Source organism: Saimiri boliviensis, chromosome 11 (assembly GCF_048565385.1).
Source record: "Saimiri boliviensis isolate mSaiBol1 chromosome 11, mSaiBol1.pri, whole genome shotgun sequence".
NCBI classification, from domain to species: domain Eukaryota; kingdom Metazoa; phylum Chordata; class Mammalia; order Primates; family Cebidae; genus Saimiri; species Saimiri boliviensis.
In genome coordinates this window covers 51,285,640-51,303,744 of record NC_133459.1, presented here as the reverse complement: position 1 = coordinate 51,303,744, position 18,105 = coordinate 51,285,640, and the positions used below count along the sequence as shown (strand labels likewise).

At 41.6% G+C, this 18,105-nt stretch overlaps 1 protein-coding gene and 1 non-coding gene across 5 annotated transcripts in view; one reads left to right on the top strand and one right to left on the bottom strand.

The window, feature by feature from the left end:
• ZYG11B (zyg-11 family member B, cell cycle regulator) overlaps positions 1–18,105 on the bottom strand; it is a 110,189-nt gene that overhangs the window by 11,284 nt on the left and 80,800 nt on the right. For all 4 annotated transcript variants that reach the window (XM_074380835.1, XM_039473654.2, XM_074380836.1 and 1 more), the window contains 4 exons: positions 17,200–17,361; positions 17,041–17,088; positions 2,057–2,254; positions 1,863–1,915 (listed from right to left, as the gene is read on the bottom strand). In XM_074380835.1, coding sequence (XP_074236936.1) covers positions 1,863–1,915; positions 2,057–2,254; positions 17,041–17,088; positions 17,200–17,361 — 461 coding nt within the window. The remainder of the gene's footprint in view (positions 1–1,862; positions 1,916–2,056; positions 2,255–17,040; positions 17,089–17,199; positions 17,362–18,105) is intronic.
• Positions 15,008–15,113, top strand: LOC120366157 (U6 spliceosomal RNA). Its single transcript, XR_005580905.1, has one exon. It is a non-coding gene; the product is annotated as a U6 spliceosomal RNA (small nuclear RNA).

The window sequence follows — 18,105 nt, the reverse complement described above, 5'->3', positions numbered from 1 at the left end:
AAAGATACACATTTGAAGATAAGCAGACCTTGGTTTGGAAACTAAGAAATAAGAGAAATTAGGTGATAACTAGTAGAACACCATTAAAAATGTTTACAATTAACCCTTCTGTTTTCTACTGGTCTGAATAAAAATAGGTAGAACATAAGTCAGGGAAGTAAAAAACAATGTTGGCAATATCAGCATGAAGCAAACAACAAAAATAAGTGAATAAAAATTAAATACTTCAGCTGGGCACGGTGGCTCACGCCTATAATCCCAGCACTTTGGGAGGCCAAGGCGGGTGAATCACGAGGTCAAGAAATAGAGACCATCCTGGTCAACATGGTGAAACCCCGTCTCTACTAAAAATACAAAAATTAGCTGGGCATGGTGGTGAGTGCCTGTAGTCCCAGCTACTCGGGAGGCTGAGGCAGGAGAATTGCTTGAACCCAGGAGGCGGAGGTTGCAGTGAGCCAAGATCGCGCCATTGCACTCCAGTCTGGGTAACAAGAGCGAAACTCCGTCTCAAAAAAAAAAAAATTAAATACTTCAGGTAATTACTAATTTAATTATCGAGTTTCTAATTATAAACAGAGTTAGGCATACAGTATGCTTTTTTATTTTTGTTATTAATTAATTTTTTTTTTTTTTTTTTGGAGATGGAGTCTCACTCTGTCAACCAGGCTGGAGTGCAGTGGTGTGACTCAAAGCAATCTCCGCCTCCTTGTTTGATGCAATTCTCCTGCCTCAGCCTCCTGAGCAGCTGGGACTACACATACTCGCCCCCAAGCACAGCTAATTTTTGTATTTTTTAGCAGAGACGGGGTTTCACCATGTTGGCCAGGATGGTCTTGATCTCTTGACCTCATGATCTGCCCGCCTCAGTCTCCCAAAGTGCTGGGATTAAAGGTGTGGGCCACTGCACTGGGCCCGAATCTGGTGCTACTTCTAATTCTTTCAATGTGTCATTTTCTTTCAGACCTCCCTGCATTGCCTTTTCTTCCTAAAATCTCCTGCCTCTCCTTATCTTTCAACACTCAGTTCACAACTCACTTCCTCTGAAAGTTGTGTGTGTGTGTGTGTATTTACGGTTGGAGTCTTGTCTGTCACCCAGGCTAGAATGCAGTGATGCAATCATAGCTCACTGCAGCCTCAAACTCCTGGGCTCAAGCAACCCTCCCACCTCAGTTTTCCGAGTAGTGGGACTATGGGTATGTGCTACCACTCAGCTTCATCTTTAATTTCATAACACTCTATGCACATCTAGCATAATGGTATTTTATCTGATCCACATTTGATCTCCCCCATAGGGATATAAGATTCTTGTGTCCAGACAAGAATCTTATTTATTTTTGAATTTTAAGAGCATATAACAAATTCCTAGCACGTGTCTTCAACAAATGTGGAATGAAGGAAACAATGAAAAGTGATAGAAGGTAGAAAAATACTTTGCTTCTTTTAAGGCCTATACTTTTGTTTGGGTGTCGTGGCTCACGCCTGTAATCCCAGCACTCTGGGAAGCCGAGGCAGGTGGATCACTTGAGGTCAGGAGTTCAAGAGCATCCCGGCCAACATGGTAAACCCTCATCTCTACTAAAAATACAAAATTAGCTGGGTGTGGTAGTGGGCACCTGTAATCCCAGCTACTCGGGAGGCTGAGGCAGGACAATTGCTTGAACCCGGGAGCTGTAGGTTGCAGTGAGCTGAGATCACGCCACTCGAGCCTGGGTGACAGTGAAACTCTGTCTCAAAAAAATAAAATAAAATAAAAACCAATACTGAGGTGCCTCAGGGAAAAATCATGCATCTAGTGGCAATGACTCCCAGGCATGATTCCTAGACTAGGTTACTGGCTTACTGTTAATTATGATACTAATTACCTGTATGCTACCATCTCACACTCTGGAGTTGGCCATTTCAAAATAGCTGAATGCTGAAAGACACAAGACATATAAGAAAGGATTACAGTATTTATTTTGCACTGCATTATTTACTACATTATGACGCTTTGATAGTTTAACTACTATGAATGTCTTTTGTTGGTATGCTTCCAGAAAACATCAAATGACCCTACCAAATCATCCAGAAGAGAATTCCTCTGGCTACGACTCAATGTCCAAGCTTGTTCACCTCTGGATATTAAATGGGCAATAATTCCAGCTGCAAAGTAACTGACTTCCACTTCCACACTGTGTAGAAGACTACTGATGTGGTCTATAAAATCTTTCCACATTAATTCAGAATGCAACTCTTGTACTTCAGCTATATTGTTCTGGAAGAAAAAAGAAGATATAAAAATTAAAGTAATATGTATAGTAAATGCCTAAGAGAATTGTTTTTAGGCACTGGACAACAGGCAATTCAGAAAGGTAAGAAAAGTATTTCCCTGAGAGAAAGTATTCAAATGAGGGCAGTTTACAGACTACAATGAAGGTAGGAGGAAGCCAAAGAGAAAGCAGCAGTTTTGTTGAGACAGAGATCATAGTTCAGGGTGGTCAAGCAGCAAAACTGTAGAGAGTGCTGGAAAGGACAAAGCTCCACACTCAGAGACAGAACACACGTGACCTGTACCTCGAGTCTTTGGCTGAGTACTGACATGGGGTTAAACTCCAGGAAGGTAGGGAAAGAACTACCAGAAAGCAGTAAATAGACAAATCCCAAAGTCACAGAGGGATAGAAATAGTTCACATTCCACTAGCCAGAGTCAAGAGACCTCATAATAAGCAAAGCATTTGATAGCAGTAGGGCTAAATTATATATGAACCATAGGGTAAAGACTAACAAGACACCACTCTAACAAAACAAATACACAGGGCTGGGCATGGTGGCTCACACCTGAGAGGTCCTGGCCAACATGGAGAAAGCTCATCTCTACTAAATACACAAAAATTAGCCAGGTGTGGTGGTACACGCCTGTAATCCCAGATATTCAGGAGGCTGTGGCCCGAGAATCACTTGAACCCAGGAGGCAGAGGTTACAGAGAGCTGAGATCGCACCACTGCACTCCAATCTGGGAGACAGAGTGAGACTCCCTATCAAAAAAACCCCCAAAAAAACAAAAACAGCCAGGTGCAGTGGCTCATACCTGTAATCCCAGCACTTTGGGAGCGAGGCAAGCAGATTACCTGAGGTCAGTCCAGACTGGCCAACATGCTGAAACCCCATTTCTATTTAAAAAACACAAAAATTAGCTGGGCATGGCGTCATGCACCTATAATCCCAGCTACTTGGGAGGCTGAGGCAGGAGAATTGCTTGAACCTGGGAGGCAGAGGTTGCAGCAAGTGGAAATTGTGCCACTGCACTCCAGTCTTGGTAACAGAGTAGGAGGGGACGGGAGGGAAAGAGAGAAGAAGGGAGGAGAGGGGAGAAAAGGGAAGGGGAGGAGAGAGGAGGGGAAGGGAGGAGAGAGGAGAGGAGGGGAAGAGAGAGGAGGGGAAGGGAGGGGAGGGGAGGGGAGCGGAGGGGAGGGGACAAACAAGCTTCAAAAGAAGCAATAAGATTCCGGCCGGGCGTGGTAGCTCAAGCCTGTAATCCCAGCACTTTGGGAGGCCAAGGTAGACGGATAATGAGGTCAAGAGATCGAGACCATCCTGGCCAGCATGGTGAAACCCCATCTCTACTAAAAATACAAAAAAAAAAAAAAAAAAAATTAGCTGGGCATTGTGGCGTGTGCTTGTAGTCCCAGCTACCCAGGAGGCTGAGGCAGGAGAATTGCTTGAACTCAGGAGGCAGAGGTTGCAGTGAGCCCAGATTGTGCCACTGTACTCCAGCCTGGCGCCTGGCAACAGAGCAAGATTCTGTCTCAAAAAAAAAAAAGAAGCAATAAGACTCTAATTTAGAGAAAAATAATAAAACCTAGCAATCACCAATTTACATTTCACAGTGACAGGCATCCAATTACCAGAGACATAAAGGGGTAGAAAACTATGACTCATAACCAGGAGAAAAATCAATCCATAGAAATGGACTAAAAAATGAAAAAGATAATAGAATTAGCAGACAAGGACTTAAAGCAGCTATTATAAAAAGTATAAACATAATTCAGGATGAAATGCAGATATAAACATGGAGAAAATGAAGATAGAAGAAAGACGTAAATGTAAATTACAGAAATAAAAGAAGCACTAAATATTTGAAAAACAAAATATATTGAATGAGATTAACAGCAAATGAGATGCTTCAGGAAAAAACAATCAGTGGACTAAAAAACATAGAAATAAAAAGCATCCGCCGGGCGTGGTGGCTCAAGCCTGTAATCCCAGAACTTTGGGAGGCCGAGGCGGGTGGATCACGAGGTCAAGAGATCGAGACCATCCTGGTCAACATGGTGAAACCCCGTCTCTACTAAAAATACAAAAAATTAGCTGGGCATGGCGGCACGTGCCTGTAATCCCAGCTACTCAGGAGGCTGAGGCAGGAGAATTGCCTGAACCCAGGAGGCAGAGGTTGCGGTGAGCCGAGATCATGCCATTGCACTCCAGCCTAGATAACGAGACCAAAACTGTGTCTCAAAAAAAAAAAAAGCATCCATGGCAGAGCATGGTGCTTCACACCTGTAATCCCAGCACTTTGGGAGGCTGAGGTGGGAGGATTGCTTTGGGCCAGGCATTCAAAACAAACCTGGGCAGCATAGGGAGACCCTGTCTCTACTTACACACACAAAAAGAAGTAGAAACCATCCTTCAAAGTACAGAAGGAGCCGGGCGCGGTGGCTCAAGCCTGTAATCCCAGCACTTTGGGAGGCCGAGGCGGGTGGATCACAAGGTCAAGAGATCAAGACCATCCTGGTCAACATGGTGAAACCCCATCTCTACTAAAAATACAAAAAACTAGCTGGGCATGGTGGCGTGTGCCTGTAATCCCAGCTACTCAGGAGGCTGAGGCAGGAGAATTGCCTGAACCCAGGAGGCAGAGGTTGCAGTGAGCCGAGATAGCGCCATTGCACTCCAGCCTGGGTACCAAGAGCGAAACTCCATCTCAAAAAAAAAAAAAAAGTACAGAAGGAAAAATAAGACTGGGAAAAAAGCCAATAGAGGAATTCTGTGACTTGTGGGATAATGTCAAGAAATCTAACATGCTTACAAGTGAAGTCATAGAAGGAGCAGAGCATGGTCACATTTTTGCGAAATGTGACAAAAATTATAAACCCAAAGATTCAACAGAAAAAAATTGTCCACTTAGACTTCAGTAGTCAAGCAAAAATTTGTTGTTCAAAAAATCAAAGCAAAATAAAAAACTTTGTTAGGCAAACAAAACCTGAGTGAAAAGTCACTGTCAGCACACCTATAGGATAAGAAATGTGAAAAAAAAAAAAAAAAAAAAAGAATAGAATGAGAAATGTGAGTAAATATGAAAAGTAGGTTTCTCGGGTTTTTTTTTTTTTTTTTTTTGGAGGGGACAGATCCTCACTCTGTCACCCAGGCTGGGGTGCAATGCCGAGATCTTGGCTCACCGCAACCTCCGCCTCCTGGGTTCAAGTGACTCTCCTGCCTCAGCCTCCTGAGTAGCCGGGGTTACAGGTCCCACCACCATACCCGGCTAATTTTTGTATTTTAAGTAGAGATGGGGTTTCGCCATGTTGGGCAGGCTGGTCTCAAACTCCTGACCTCAGGTGCTCCGTCTGCCTTGGTCTCCCAAAGTGCTGGATTTACAGGCGTGAGCCACTGCGCTGGCCCAATTTCTCCTTTTTAAATTGAGGATTGATGAGCACTCCTGCTTCTTTCTGGCCAAGGAGGAGTAAAAACAGATTTACACATCTGCCTGAAACAACTAAAAAAATCCAAATAAACATGAAAAAACAGCTCTCAAGATACTGGTTACAAGCCATAAAGGACACTGACTCTTAGTGTCCTTTACTGGATGGAAAACAAAGTGAGCTAATGCCTTGAAAGAGTTTCCAGGCTGTAGCACAGGGTTACAGATCTGAAGGAGAGCTCAGCAGACTGAACAGAGTAGGAGATGAGGTGAACAGTCCACAGAGATTAAGGTAACTCACAGGACAGAACACCAGGGAGGAGAGAACTTGCACATAAAGCGAGTCCAGCGATCTGCAGAGACTCCCACTGTATTCAGCAGAGTACTGATGATAAGAAAATGAACATGAGGAAACTATCTGAGGATAGGAAAGGAACCATCTAAAGGGTTAGAAAAAAATGCCCAGTGCTTACAGAGGGCCAGGAATAGTGCTTGTTCTCATCATCCAGTATGGAAAAACCCTTCATTCACAAGGCACTGGGTAGTCCTCAGGAAGGTCTTGTTTCAGTATTGGAGAATAATTAGCTCTAGCCTGACCACTGCTCTGAAACTTCCTAATAAATCATAAAGGCAAGACCCAAAGTTACCAAACTATTTAAATGTAAGTTAGGCTGGGCGTAGTGGCTCACGCCTGCAATCCAAGCACTTTGGAGGCCAAGGCAGGTGGAACACCTGAGGTCAGGAGTTGAAGACCAGCCTGACCAACATGGTGAAATCCTGTCTTAAAAAAAATATATATATAAAAAAAAGCCGGGCGCGGTGGCTCAAGCCTGTAATCCCAGCACTTTGGGAGGCTGAGGCGGGTGGATCATGAGGTCAGGAGATCGAGACCATCCTGGTCAACATGGTGAAACCCCGTCTCTACTAAAAATACAAAAAATTAGCTGGGCATGGTGGCACGTGCCTGTAGTCCCAGCTACTCAGGAGGCTGAAGCAGGAGAATTGCCTGAACCCAGGAGGCGGAGGTTGGGGTGAGCCAAGATCGTGCCATTGCACTCCAGCCTGGGTAACAAGAGTGAAACTCCGTCTCAAAAAAAAAAACAAAACAACAACTATATATATATATATAATAAAAAATGTAAGTTAACTGCATCCTAGAACAAAGTTCAAGACTATTCATGGCTGGGCGCGGTGGCTCACGCCTATAATCCCAGCACTTTGGGAGGCTGAGGTGGGTGGATCATGAGGTCAAGAGGTCAAGACCAACCTGGACAACATGGTGAAACCCCGTCTCTACTAAAAATACAAAAAATTAGCTGGGCATGGTGGTGTGTGCCTGTAATCCCAGCTACTCAGGAGGTTGAAGCAGGAGAATTGCTTGAACCCACGAGGCGGAGGTTGCGGTGAGCCGAGATCGCGCCATTGCACTCCAGCCTGGGCAACAAGAACGAAACTCCGTCTCAAAAAAAAAAAAAATTAAAAAAAAAAAGAATATTCATAAAAAACCAAAAATATTCAGAAACCAAAAAGGTAAAATTCACAATGTCTGGCATTCAATCGAAAACTACCAAGTACAATAGGAGAAAATATTTGCAAGTCATATATCTAATAAGGGATTAATATCCAGAATATATAGAGAATCTAAAACGTAACAACAAAAAAATCAAACAATCCAAAATGGGTAAAGGAATTAAATAGATATTTCTCTGAAGGAGACAAACAGATGGCAAATAAATACACACAAATATACTAAACACCACTTATCATTAAAGATATGCAAATAAAATTATAAGATACTATCTCACACCCATTAAAATGACTACTATTAAAAAAATGAAGCCGGGCGCGCTGGCTCACGCCTGTAATCCCAGCACTTTGGGAGGCCGAGGCGAGTGGATCACGAGGTCGAGATATCGAGACCATCCTGGTCAACATGGTGAAACCCCGTCTCCACTAAAAATACAAAAAATTAGCTGGGCATGGTGGCGCATGCCTGTAATCCCAGCTACTCAGGAGGCTGAGGCAGGAGAATTGCCTGAACCCAGGAGGCGGAGGTTTCGGTGAGCCGAGATCGCGCCATTGCACTCCAGCCTGGGCAACAGAGTGAGACTCCATCTCAAAAAAACAAAAACAAACAAAAAAAAAGGTATACCTGCTGTGGAAAACAGTATGGTAGTTCCCCAAAATTTAAAAATAGAATTATCACGATACAATAATTTTATTTCTGGAAATATGCCTCCCAAAATTCAAAGTACAGTCTGAAAGAGATATCTGCACATCCATCTTCACAGAAGCATTATTCACAATAGCAAAAACAAGGAAGCAACCCAACCGCCCAGCAAATGGATGGATAAGGAAAATGTGGTCTATACTTACAATGAAATATTATTTCAGCTTTAAAAAGGAAGGAAGTTCTGAGGTACACAACAACACGGATAAATCATGAGGACAATATTGTTAAGTAAGCTAGTTACAACAAGACAAATATTGTATGATTCCACTTACATGAAATAGTTAAGGAGTTAAAATCATAGAGACAGAAAATAGAATGGTGGTTGCCAGGGGCTGCAGAGAGTGGGGGAATAGAATAGTATTGTTTGATGGTTATAGACTTTCAGTTTCACAAGATGAACAATTACAGAGATGAGTGGTGTTGAAGAGGGAAATTAAATAAAACAATAGTTGTCTGTGACTGCTGCATAATAAAACAAAGTTTACTGTGTTGTGTTCAATATAAAACCTAACCCCCAGCTCTACTTAAAACTAACTCCATGTAGGCCAGGCGCGGTGGCTCAAGCCTGTAATCCCAGCACTTTGGGAGGCTGAGGTGGGTGGATCACAAGGTCGAGAGATCGAGACCAACCTGGTCAACATGGTGAAACCCTGTCACTACTAAAAATACAAAAAATTAGCTCGGCATGGTGGCACATGCCTGTAATCCCAGCTACTCAGGAGGCTGAGGCAGGAAAATTGCTTGAAGCCAGGAGGCGGAGGTTGCGGTGAGCCGAGATCATGCCATTGCACTCCAGCCTGGGTAACAAGAACGAAACTCTGTCTCAAAAACAAACAAACAAACAAACAAACAAAAACAAAAAACTAACTCCCTGTAAAACCTACCTGATCATTCTCCCCACATTCTAAGCAAAGTTCCCAGGCATCTCAAGACTCCCATTCTTCTTGCTGACCAGCTACAAGGTCACAGGGCAAGATAACACCCAAACAATGTACAATGTGTTTCTCAAAATGCTATTTTTCAATGTACTTCACAAGACATGTTACCAATTAATTACTGTTCTTTGTTTTGGCTTCTGTAAACCTGTTAGCTGCTACATCATCCTGGATGTATAAAAGGTACCCCATTTTCTTTGTCCTCTGCTCAGCCTTAGGCTGCTAATCTGCTGAGCCAATGGCCACCTTAATAAAATCCTCCTGTTTCACTCACTGGTCTCTCCAGTCTCCTGAATATTCTGCAAGAGTGGTGATGGTTCTTCAACATTATGAATGTATTTAACACTATTGAACAATACACTTAAAAATGATTAAGATGGTAAATTTTTTTCTTTTTCTTTTAAGATGGGGTTTCACCATGATGGCCAGGCTGGTCTTGAACTCCTGACCTCAGGTGATCCGCCCACCTCGGCCTCCCAAAGTGCTAGGATTACAGGCATGAGCCACCATGCCCGGCCAAGATGGTAAATTTTATGTTGTGTGTACTTTACCACAATTTTTAAAATAATACATTTTTTAAAAAGTAAATTAAAACCTAAGCGTGCAAAGTGTGAGGAAAACATGCCTCATAATGAAGAAAATAATCATTTGAAATTGACTCTGAACTGGCATAGATACTAGATAAAACTAGCTGTCTAGGATATTAAAAGAGTTATTAAAACTTTATTTCATATATTCAAAAAGTAGGAACATGGGAGACACACAAACACAAAAAAAAAACCCTAAATTGAACTTGTAGAGATGAAAATGATAATGTCTAAGATGAAAAAAATAACAGCAGCTATTAAATATGTTCAAGGAGAAAAAAAAGATGAAAAAATATACTACATGGCATTATAGCAGATTAGATATTACAGATGAAAAAAAATTACAGAACTGAAGGCATAGCAAGGAAAATTATACAAACTGAAATACACAGAATACAAAAGAACAAAAACATTAAAGAGCATCAGTGAGCTGTGGGACAATTTCAAGCAGCTTAATATGTGCAAATTAGAGTTTCCAAAGGAACCCAATGTGGACAGAAGGTGGCTGCAAAATTTATTTTAGGGAAAATGGGCAGATCACAGTGGCTTACTCCTGTAAGCTCAGCACTTAGGGAGGCCAAGGTGGGCAGATTACAGGGGCAGGAGTTCAAGACCAGCCTGATGAACATGGTGAAACACTGTCTCTACTAAAAATACAAAAACAACAACAACAACAACAAAAAAAAACCTGGGTGTGGTAGCACAAGCCTGTAGTCCCAGCTACTCAGGAGGCAGAGGCAAGAGAACCACTTGAACCCAGGAGGTGGAGGTTGTGGTAAGCTGAGATTGCACCACTGCACTCCAGCCTGGGCAACAGAGCAAGACTCCATCTCAAAAAATAAAAAATAAAAAATAAAAAAAAGAAATAATGGCTCAAAACTTTCCAAACGTGAGGAAAATTATAGATCTATATATCTAAAAGCCCAATAAATCCCAAATACAGGAAAATGAAGTTAATTCTCTCAAGACATATAATCAAGCATTCTAAATTGTTATTAATCTTAAAAGTAGTCAGAGGAAAAGAACACGTACATACAGAAGAACAAATATAATGATGACATCAGATTTCATATTAGAAAGAAACAAGTCAGCAAAAAGCTACTTAATCAATATCTTTAAAGTACTGCCAATCTAGTATACCTGGTAAAAATATCTTTCAAAAACAAAGGTTAAGTAAAGATGTTTTCAGTCAGACAAAAGCTAAAGAATTCATCATTAGCAGACCCACACTATAAGAAATGTTAAAAGATGTCTTTTAGGCCGGGTGCGGTGGCTCAAGCCTGTAATCCCAGCACTTTGGGAGGCCGAGGCGGGTGGATCACGAGGTCGAGAGATCGAGACCATTCTGGTCAACATGCTGAAACCCCGTCTCTACTAAAAAAAAATACAAAAAATTAGCTGGGCATGGTGGCGCGTGCCTGTAATCCCAGCTACTCAGGAGGCTGAGGCAGGAGAATTGCCTGAACCCAGGAGGTGGAGGTTGCGGTGAGCCGAGATCGCGCCATTGCACTCCAGCCTGGGTAACAAGAGCGAAACTCCATCTCAAAAAAAAAAAAAAGATGTCTTTTAGGCTAAAGAAAAATGACAACAGGCTGGATATGGTGGTGCACGCCTATAATCCTAGCACTTTGGGAGGCAAAGGTGAGTAGATGGCTTGACTTCAGGAGTTCAAGACCAGCCTGGGCAACATGGCAAAAACCCATCTCTAAAAAATTTTAAAAGTTAGCTGGGCATGGTGGGGTGCGCCTATAGTTTTAGATATTCAAGAGGTTTAACATAGGAGATTAAACATAGGAGATCGAAGCTTTAATATAGGAGGTTGAAGCTGCAGTGAGCTGAGATCATGCCACTGCACGCTAGCCTGGATGACGGAGTGAGATTTTGGCTTAAAAACTAAAATAAAAAGTGTGTAAATTATTTTAAAAAAATTTTTTTTAATGTATTATTAGCAATTCTGAAGTATACAATACTTTATTATTAATTTAGGAATTATAGGTGTGAGATTGCACAGTGGTGCAATCTCAGCTTACCACCACCTCAGCCAAGAGTAAATTTTAAATGCTCTCACTACAAAAAACAGTAAATACGTAAAGTGATGGATATGTTTAATTAGCTTGATTTAATTATTCCACAGTGATTAAACACATACATCAAAACATCACATTGGGCCGGCTGCAGTGGCTCATGTCTATAATCCCAGCACTTTGGGAGATGGAGGTGCGAGGATCACTTGAGGTCAGGAGTTTGTGATCAGCCTGGCCAACATGGTGAAACCCAGTATCTACTAAAAAACATACCAAGGCCGGGCGCGGTGGCTAACATCTGTAATCCGAGCACTTTGGGAGGCGGAGGTAGGCGGATCACCAAAGGTCAGGAGTTAAAGACCAGCCTGGTCAACAAGGTGAAACCTCATCTTTAAAAAAAAAATTAAACTAAAAAAAGAACAACCCACCAAAATTAGCCAGGCATGGTGGCACACACCTGTAATACTAGCTACTTGGGAGGTTGAGCCAGGAGAATTGCTGCAACCCAGGAGGTGGAGGTTGCAGTGAGCCAAGATCACGCCACTGCACTCCAGCCTGGGGGACAGAATAAGACTCCTTCTCAAAAAAAAAAAGAAAAAAACAGGCCAGGTGGTGGCTCACGTCTGTAATCCCAGCACTTTGGGAGGCTGAGGCGGGTGGATCACCAGGTCAAGAGATTGAGACCATCCTAGTCAACATGGTGAAACCCCATCTCTACTAAAAATACAAAAATTAGCTGGGCAGAGGCCGGGCGCGGTGGCTCAAGCCTGTAATCCCAGCACTTTGGGAGGCCGAGGCGGGTGGATCACGAGGTCGAGAGATCGAGACCAACCTGGTCAACATGGTGAAACCCCGTCTCTACTAAAAATACAAAAAATTAGCTGGGCATGGTGGTGCGTGCCTGTAATCCCAGCTACTCAGGAGGCTGAGGCAGGAGAATTGCCTGAACCCAGGAGGCGGAGGTTGCGGTGAGCTGAGATCGCGCCATTGCACTCCAGCCTGGGGAACAAGAGCGAAACTCCGTCTCAAAAAAAAAAAAAAAAAAAAATTAGCTAGGCGTGGTGGCACCTGCCCGTAATCCCAGCTCAGGAGGCTGAGGCAGGAGAATTGCTTGAACCCAGGAGGTGGAGGTTGCGGTGAGCTGAGATTGCGCCATTGCATTCCAGCCTGGGTAACAAGAGCGACACTCTGTCTCAAAAAAATAAAAAATAAAAAAAAAAATCCACATCACACTGTACTCCATTTACACAATTATTATTTTTTATTATTAAAAAATTTTTTTGCATCACAGGAAATGCAAATCCAAATACCCCAAATAAAAAACAGAGATTTTCAAACTGGATAAAAAGGCAGGATTCATGGTATAAGCTATCTACAAGAAAAACATTTTAAACATGAAGAGAAATACAGGTTAAAAGTAAAACGATAAAATATACATATATATACTATGCTAACACTAGTCAAAAGAAAGTACAAATGGCTATATCATAGTGTCAAAGCAGACTTCAAAGTAGAGGAGACTACCAAGGGTAAAGAAAGTAATTTCATAATGGTAAAGGAGGAGGATCTATTAATCAGAAGGACCTAATTCTAAATGTTTATGCCTAATTATATCTAATAATAATCGGGTTTATTACACGAAGAAAAAAACTGATAGAACTGTAAGAAGAAACATAGACGTCTACAGAAATTTCAAAATTATAGACAGAAATTTCAAAATTCCTTTGTCAATAAATGATAAAACAGGTAGGCAGAAAATTAGTAAGGATATGGTAGAGTTGTACAGTGTCAACCAAATATACCCGATTGTCATTTATAGAACATTATACCTGGCCAGGGGCAGTGGCTCATACCTGTAATCCCAGCACTTTGGGAGACCAAAGCAAGTGAATCACCTGAGGCCGGGAGTTTGAGACCAGCCTGATCAACATGGAGAAACCCCATCTCTACTAAAAATACAAAAAATTAGCCAGGCATGGTGGCACATGCCTATAATCCCAGCTCCTTAACAGGCTGAGGCAGGAAAATCACTTAAACCCAGAAGGAGGAGGATGTGGTGAGCTGAAATAGCGTCATTGCACTCCAGACTGGGCAACAAGAGCAAAACTCCATCTTAAAAACAAGAACAAAAACACACCACTATACCCAATAAGAGGACAATACACATTCCTCTCAAGTGTACACAGAATATTTACCAAAATAGACCACATCCTTGGCCATATACAAGTCTCAATAAGTTCAGAAGGACTCAAACCAAACAGCATATTCTTTGACCATAAAGGATTAAATTAGAATCAATATATCAAATTAAATTATTGAAAAAATTTGATCATAAGGTAGTTGAGAAAAACATGGAAGGAAACATAACAAAGTTGTATTAATATTAGTAACTTCATGGAGATAAAAATCATGAAAGGTTGGAGACAGGACCTTAAGGATTTTTTTTTTTTTTTTTTTTTTTTGAGACGGAGTTTCGCTCTTGTTACCCAGGCTGGAGTGCAATGGTGCGATCTCGGCTCACCGCAACCTCCGCCTCCTGGGTTCAGGCAATTCTCCTGCCTCAGCCTCCCGAGTAGCTGGGACTACAGGCACGTGCCACCATGCCCAGCTAATTTTTTGTATTTTTAGTAGAGACAGGGTTTCACCATGTTGACCAGGATGGTCTCGATCTCTTGACCTTGTGATCCACCCGCCTCGGCCTCCCAAAGTGCTGGGATTACAGGCTTGAGCCACCACGCCCAGCCAAGCACCTTAAGGATTTTAAATACATTTTGCACTGATTCACTGGTTATAATAAACATGTATTCCTTTTGAAATTTAAAAAAATATATAGGATTTTTTTTTTTTTTTTTTTTGGAGATAGTCTTGCTCTGTCACCTAGGCTTGGAGTGCAGTGGTGTGATCTTGGCTCACTGCAACCTTTGCCTCCCAGATTCAAGCAATTTTCCTGCCCCAGCCTTCCAAGTAACTGGGACAGGCATGCGCCACCACACCCGACTAATTTTTGTATTTTCAGTGGAAACAGGGTTTCACCATGTTGGCTAGACTGGCTTTGAACTCCTGACCTCATGTGATCCACCCACCTCAGCCTCCCAAAGTGCTGAGATTTCTGGCATGAGCCACTGCACATGACCCACAAATACTTAAAATAAATTTTCCCCATTCCATTTCAGGTGACCTGAGCCAACTTCTGTATCAAGTAATTAGATTAACCCTGAATAAACCAAATACTGTAATTTATTTAATAATTCCTCTATTACTGGACATCTAGGTTGTTTTCCATTTTCTACCTTATATAATGAAGACTACAATGAACAGATAGGTTCTCCTTAAATAACAGTCCTCAAGATTTCCTAAAAATCCATCTCTTCTAACTCACTAATCTATGCCTCCCATAATCTAATTCCTCGATAAGAGAGGTCTGCTTTATTTTTTTTTTCTTTTTTTTTTCTTTTTTTTTTGGTTTGTTTTTTGTTCTTCTTTTGTTTTGTTTTTTTTGTTTTTTTTGTATTTTTTCTATTAGAGAGGTCTGCTTTAAAACGGCTTTTGCGTACTCACTTCGGCAGCACATAAACTAAAATTGGAATGGTACAGAGAAGATTGGCATGGCCCCTGTGCAAGGATACATGTAAATTCACCAAGTGTTGCATATTTTTTTCAAATATAAAAAATAAAATAAAATGGCTTTTGCCACATAGGTACTTTGCCTTTTGCAGTAATTTAAGTTAGTAAAACATTTGATCTTTTACCTTTGTCTCAAAATCCTTGAGAGCTCACTTTAATCTATATCCAATATATTAAGAAATATCTGATTCATAAGCAGTCTTTTTTTTGAGACAGAGTTTTGCTCTGTTGCCCAAGCTGGAGTACAATGTCAGCTCACTGCAACCTCTGCCTCCCAGGTTCATGCGATTCTCATGCCTCAGCTGCCAGAATAGCTGGGATTACGGGCATGTACCAGCACACCTGGCTAAATTTTATATTTCTTTTCTTTTCTTTTTCCCCAAGATGGATTCTTGCTCTGTCACCCAGGCTGAAGTGCACTGGTGTGATCTCGGCTCACTGCAACCTACATCTCCCAGTTTCAAGCAAGTCTCCTGCCTCAGCCTCCTAGGTAGCTGGGATTACAGGCACCCACCACCATGCCCAGTTTTATATTTTTAGTAGAGACGGGTTTTCACCATGTTGCAAGGCTGGTCTGGAATTCCTGACCTCACGATCTGCCTGCCTCAGCTTCCCAAAGTGCTGGGATTACAGGCATAAGTCACCAAGCCCGGCTCATTTTTGTATTTTTAATAGAGATGGGGTTTCACTGTGTCGGCCAGACTGGTTTTCATAATAAATTTTTTTTTTTTTTTTTTTTGAGACGGAGTTTTCGCTCTTGTTACCCAGGCTGGAGTGCAATGGCACGATCTCGGCTCACCGCAACCTCCGCCTCCTGGGTTCAAGCAATTCTCCTGCCTCAGCCTTCTGAGTAGCTGGGATTACAGGCACACGCCACTATGCCCAGCTAAATTTTTTGTATTTTTAGTAGAGACGGGGTTTCACCATGTTGACCAGGATGGTCTCGATCTCTTGACCTCGTGATCCGCCCGCCTCGGCCTCCCAAAGTGCTGGGATTACAGGCTTGAGCCACCGCGCCCGGCCCATAATAAATTTTTAAAAATAGATTTATTATTATTTTTTGAGACAGGGTTTCACTCTTGTTGCCCAGGCTGGAGTGCAATGTAGCAGTCTCAGCTCACTGCAACCTCTGCCTCCTGGGTTCAACTGATTCTCCTGCCTCAGCCTCCCAAGTAGCTGGGATTACAGGCACCCGCCACCATGCCCAGCTAATTTTTCTATTGTTAGTAGAGACAGGGTTTCACCATGTTGCAAGGCTGGTCTGGAATTTCTGACCTCAGGTGATCCACCCACCTCTGGCTCCCAAAGTGTTGGGATTACAGGCATGAGCCACCACACCTGGCCAATATACATATTTTTATAGTCTTTTTAAATTTAATAATATTTATTTTCCAATGTCACTGTTTACAAGTATCATAGCAGCAACATTCTATTTTGTTCATTTGCCTAGAAATCGTCCAAAATTGCCATTGCTGACCAGGCAGCTCATGTTTACAATCCCAGAACTTTGGGAGGCTAAGGTAGGAGGATTGCTTGAGCTCAGGAGTTTGAGACCAGCCTGGGCAACATGGCAAAACCCCATCTCCACAAAATAGACAAAAATTAGCTGGGCATTGTGGCACACACCTATGGTCCCACCTACTAGAGAGACTGAGTTGGGGGAATTGCTTGAGCCCAGCAGGAGGCCAAGGCTACAGTAAGCTGTGATCACACCACTGCACTCCAGCCTAGGCAACAAAGTGAGACCTTGTCTCACAAAAAAAAAAAAAAAAAAATGAAATTGCCGTTGTCAACCACATTTCAAGTCGTCACGGCGAGGTATGGGGAACAGTTCTCAATTAGCAATGATTATGCCTTGGCTAAACCTCATTGAGCCACTGCAGAGCTCCAACTTTCAGTGTTACTTCAGACAGAAAATAAACACAGCTTGGAACTTAGCAGGAAGTGCTTATATCTTACCAAAAGTCCTAGAACTTTCTGCTGAATGGATGACTCAGTTGGGAAAGACTGTAAAAAGAAAGAGAAACCTTTAATTACCCAAGGAACCAAATATAAAATGAATGCTAAAATAAGTAAATTAATAAATATCAAAACTGTAAGCTAAATTCCCATTCTAACCTCTAGAACCCTCATGAAGAGTTCTAACCCTTGGTTTTCAATAAAGTGTCTACAAGTGGTTGGGGATTCATCTGTGAGGTTCCAAAGTGCACTCAAAGTAAATTTCAACGTAGTGTCCACTGAATTCTGATTGGTTTTCTGCTTCACTATTTGAAGAAGTTGCTGAAAAAAGAAAACAGAATTCAGTTTTCATTTTTGAACTGTTATTACAATTTGTGGTTATTAATAAGCACAAGTCCATGAGGATTAGTCGGATTAGTCTCATGGCTTAAAGCATTTTCTGTAAAGATGTTTAAGTATAACAGCCCCTTGGACTGAACTTTTCCTCAAGAAAAAAGTATAAAATTTTCATAAATACTTGTATATTATTCTGATCATACCTACAATGTAATCATCCATAAATAACACTTGAAAGCAAAATGATTAAAACTTGGGTCAACTATCTTACCCATTTAGTCACAGCATATACTTATTTTAGATTCTAGAATTAAAAAGGCAAAGGAAGAGAAGGGCAAATGAAGTTAACATTTATTAAGGATTAGCAAACTATACTCTATATTGTAGTACTGTTATTCCCATTTTTCAGGAGAGAAAATTGAGTCTGCGAAATATTAACTAATTTGATCACAGTCAATTTAGACAGAGAAAGTAAGAATGGAAAGACCTAATCTATCCAACTCCCAAGTTTTCCTTAAGAAAAAAAAAAGGATAAAGCTACATACAATGATAAGAGAATTAAAGACTACATTGACTATAAAAAAGATAATAGCCCCTCCCTCCTCAGCCTTCCCTGAGGGCAGATGCTGCAGCGCCTCTGTCTTGCTTTTTCTTATTTTTCCCCGTTTCCCCTTCTCTTTTCTTTTTTCTTTTTTTTTTTTTTTTTTTTGAGACAGAGTTTTGCTCATT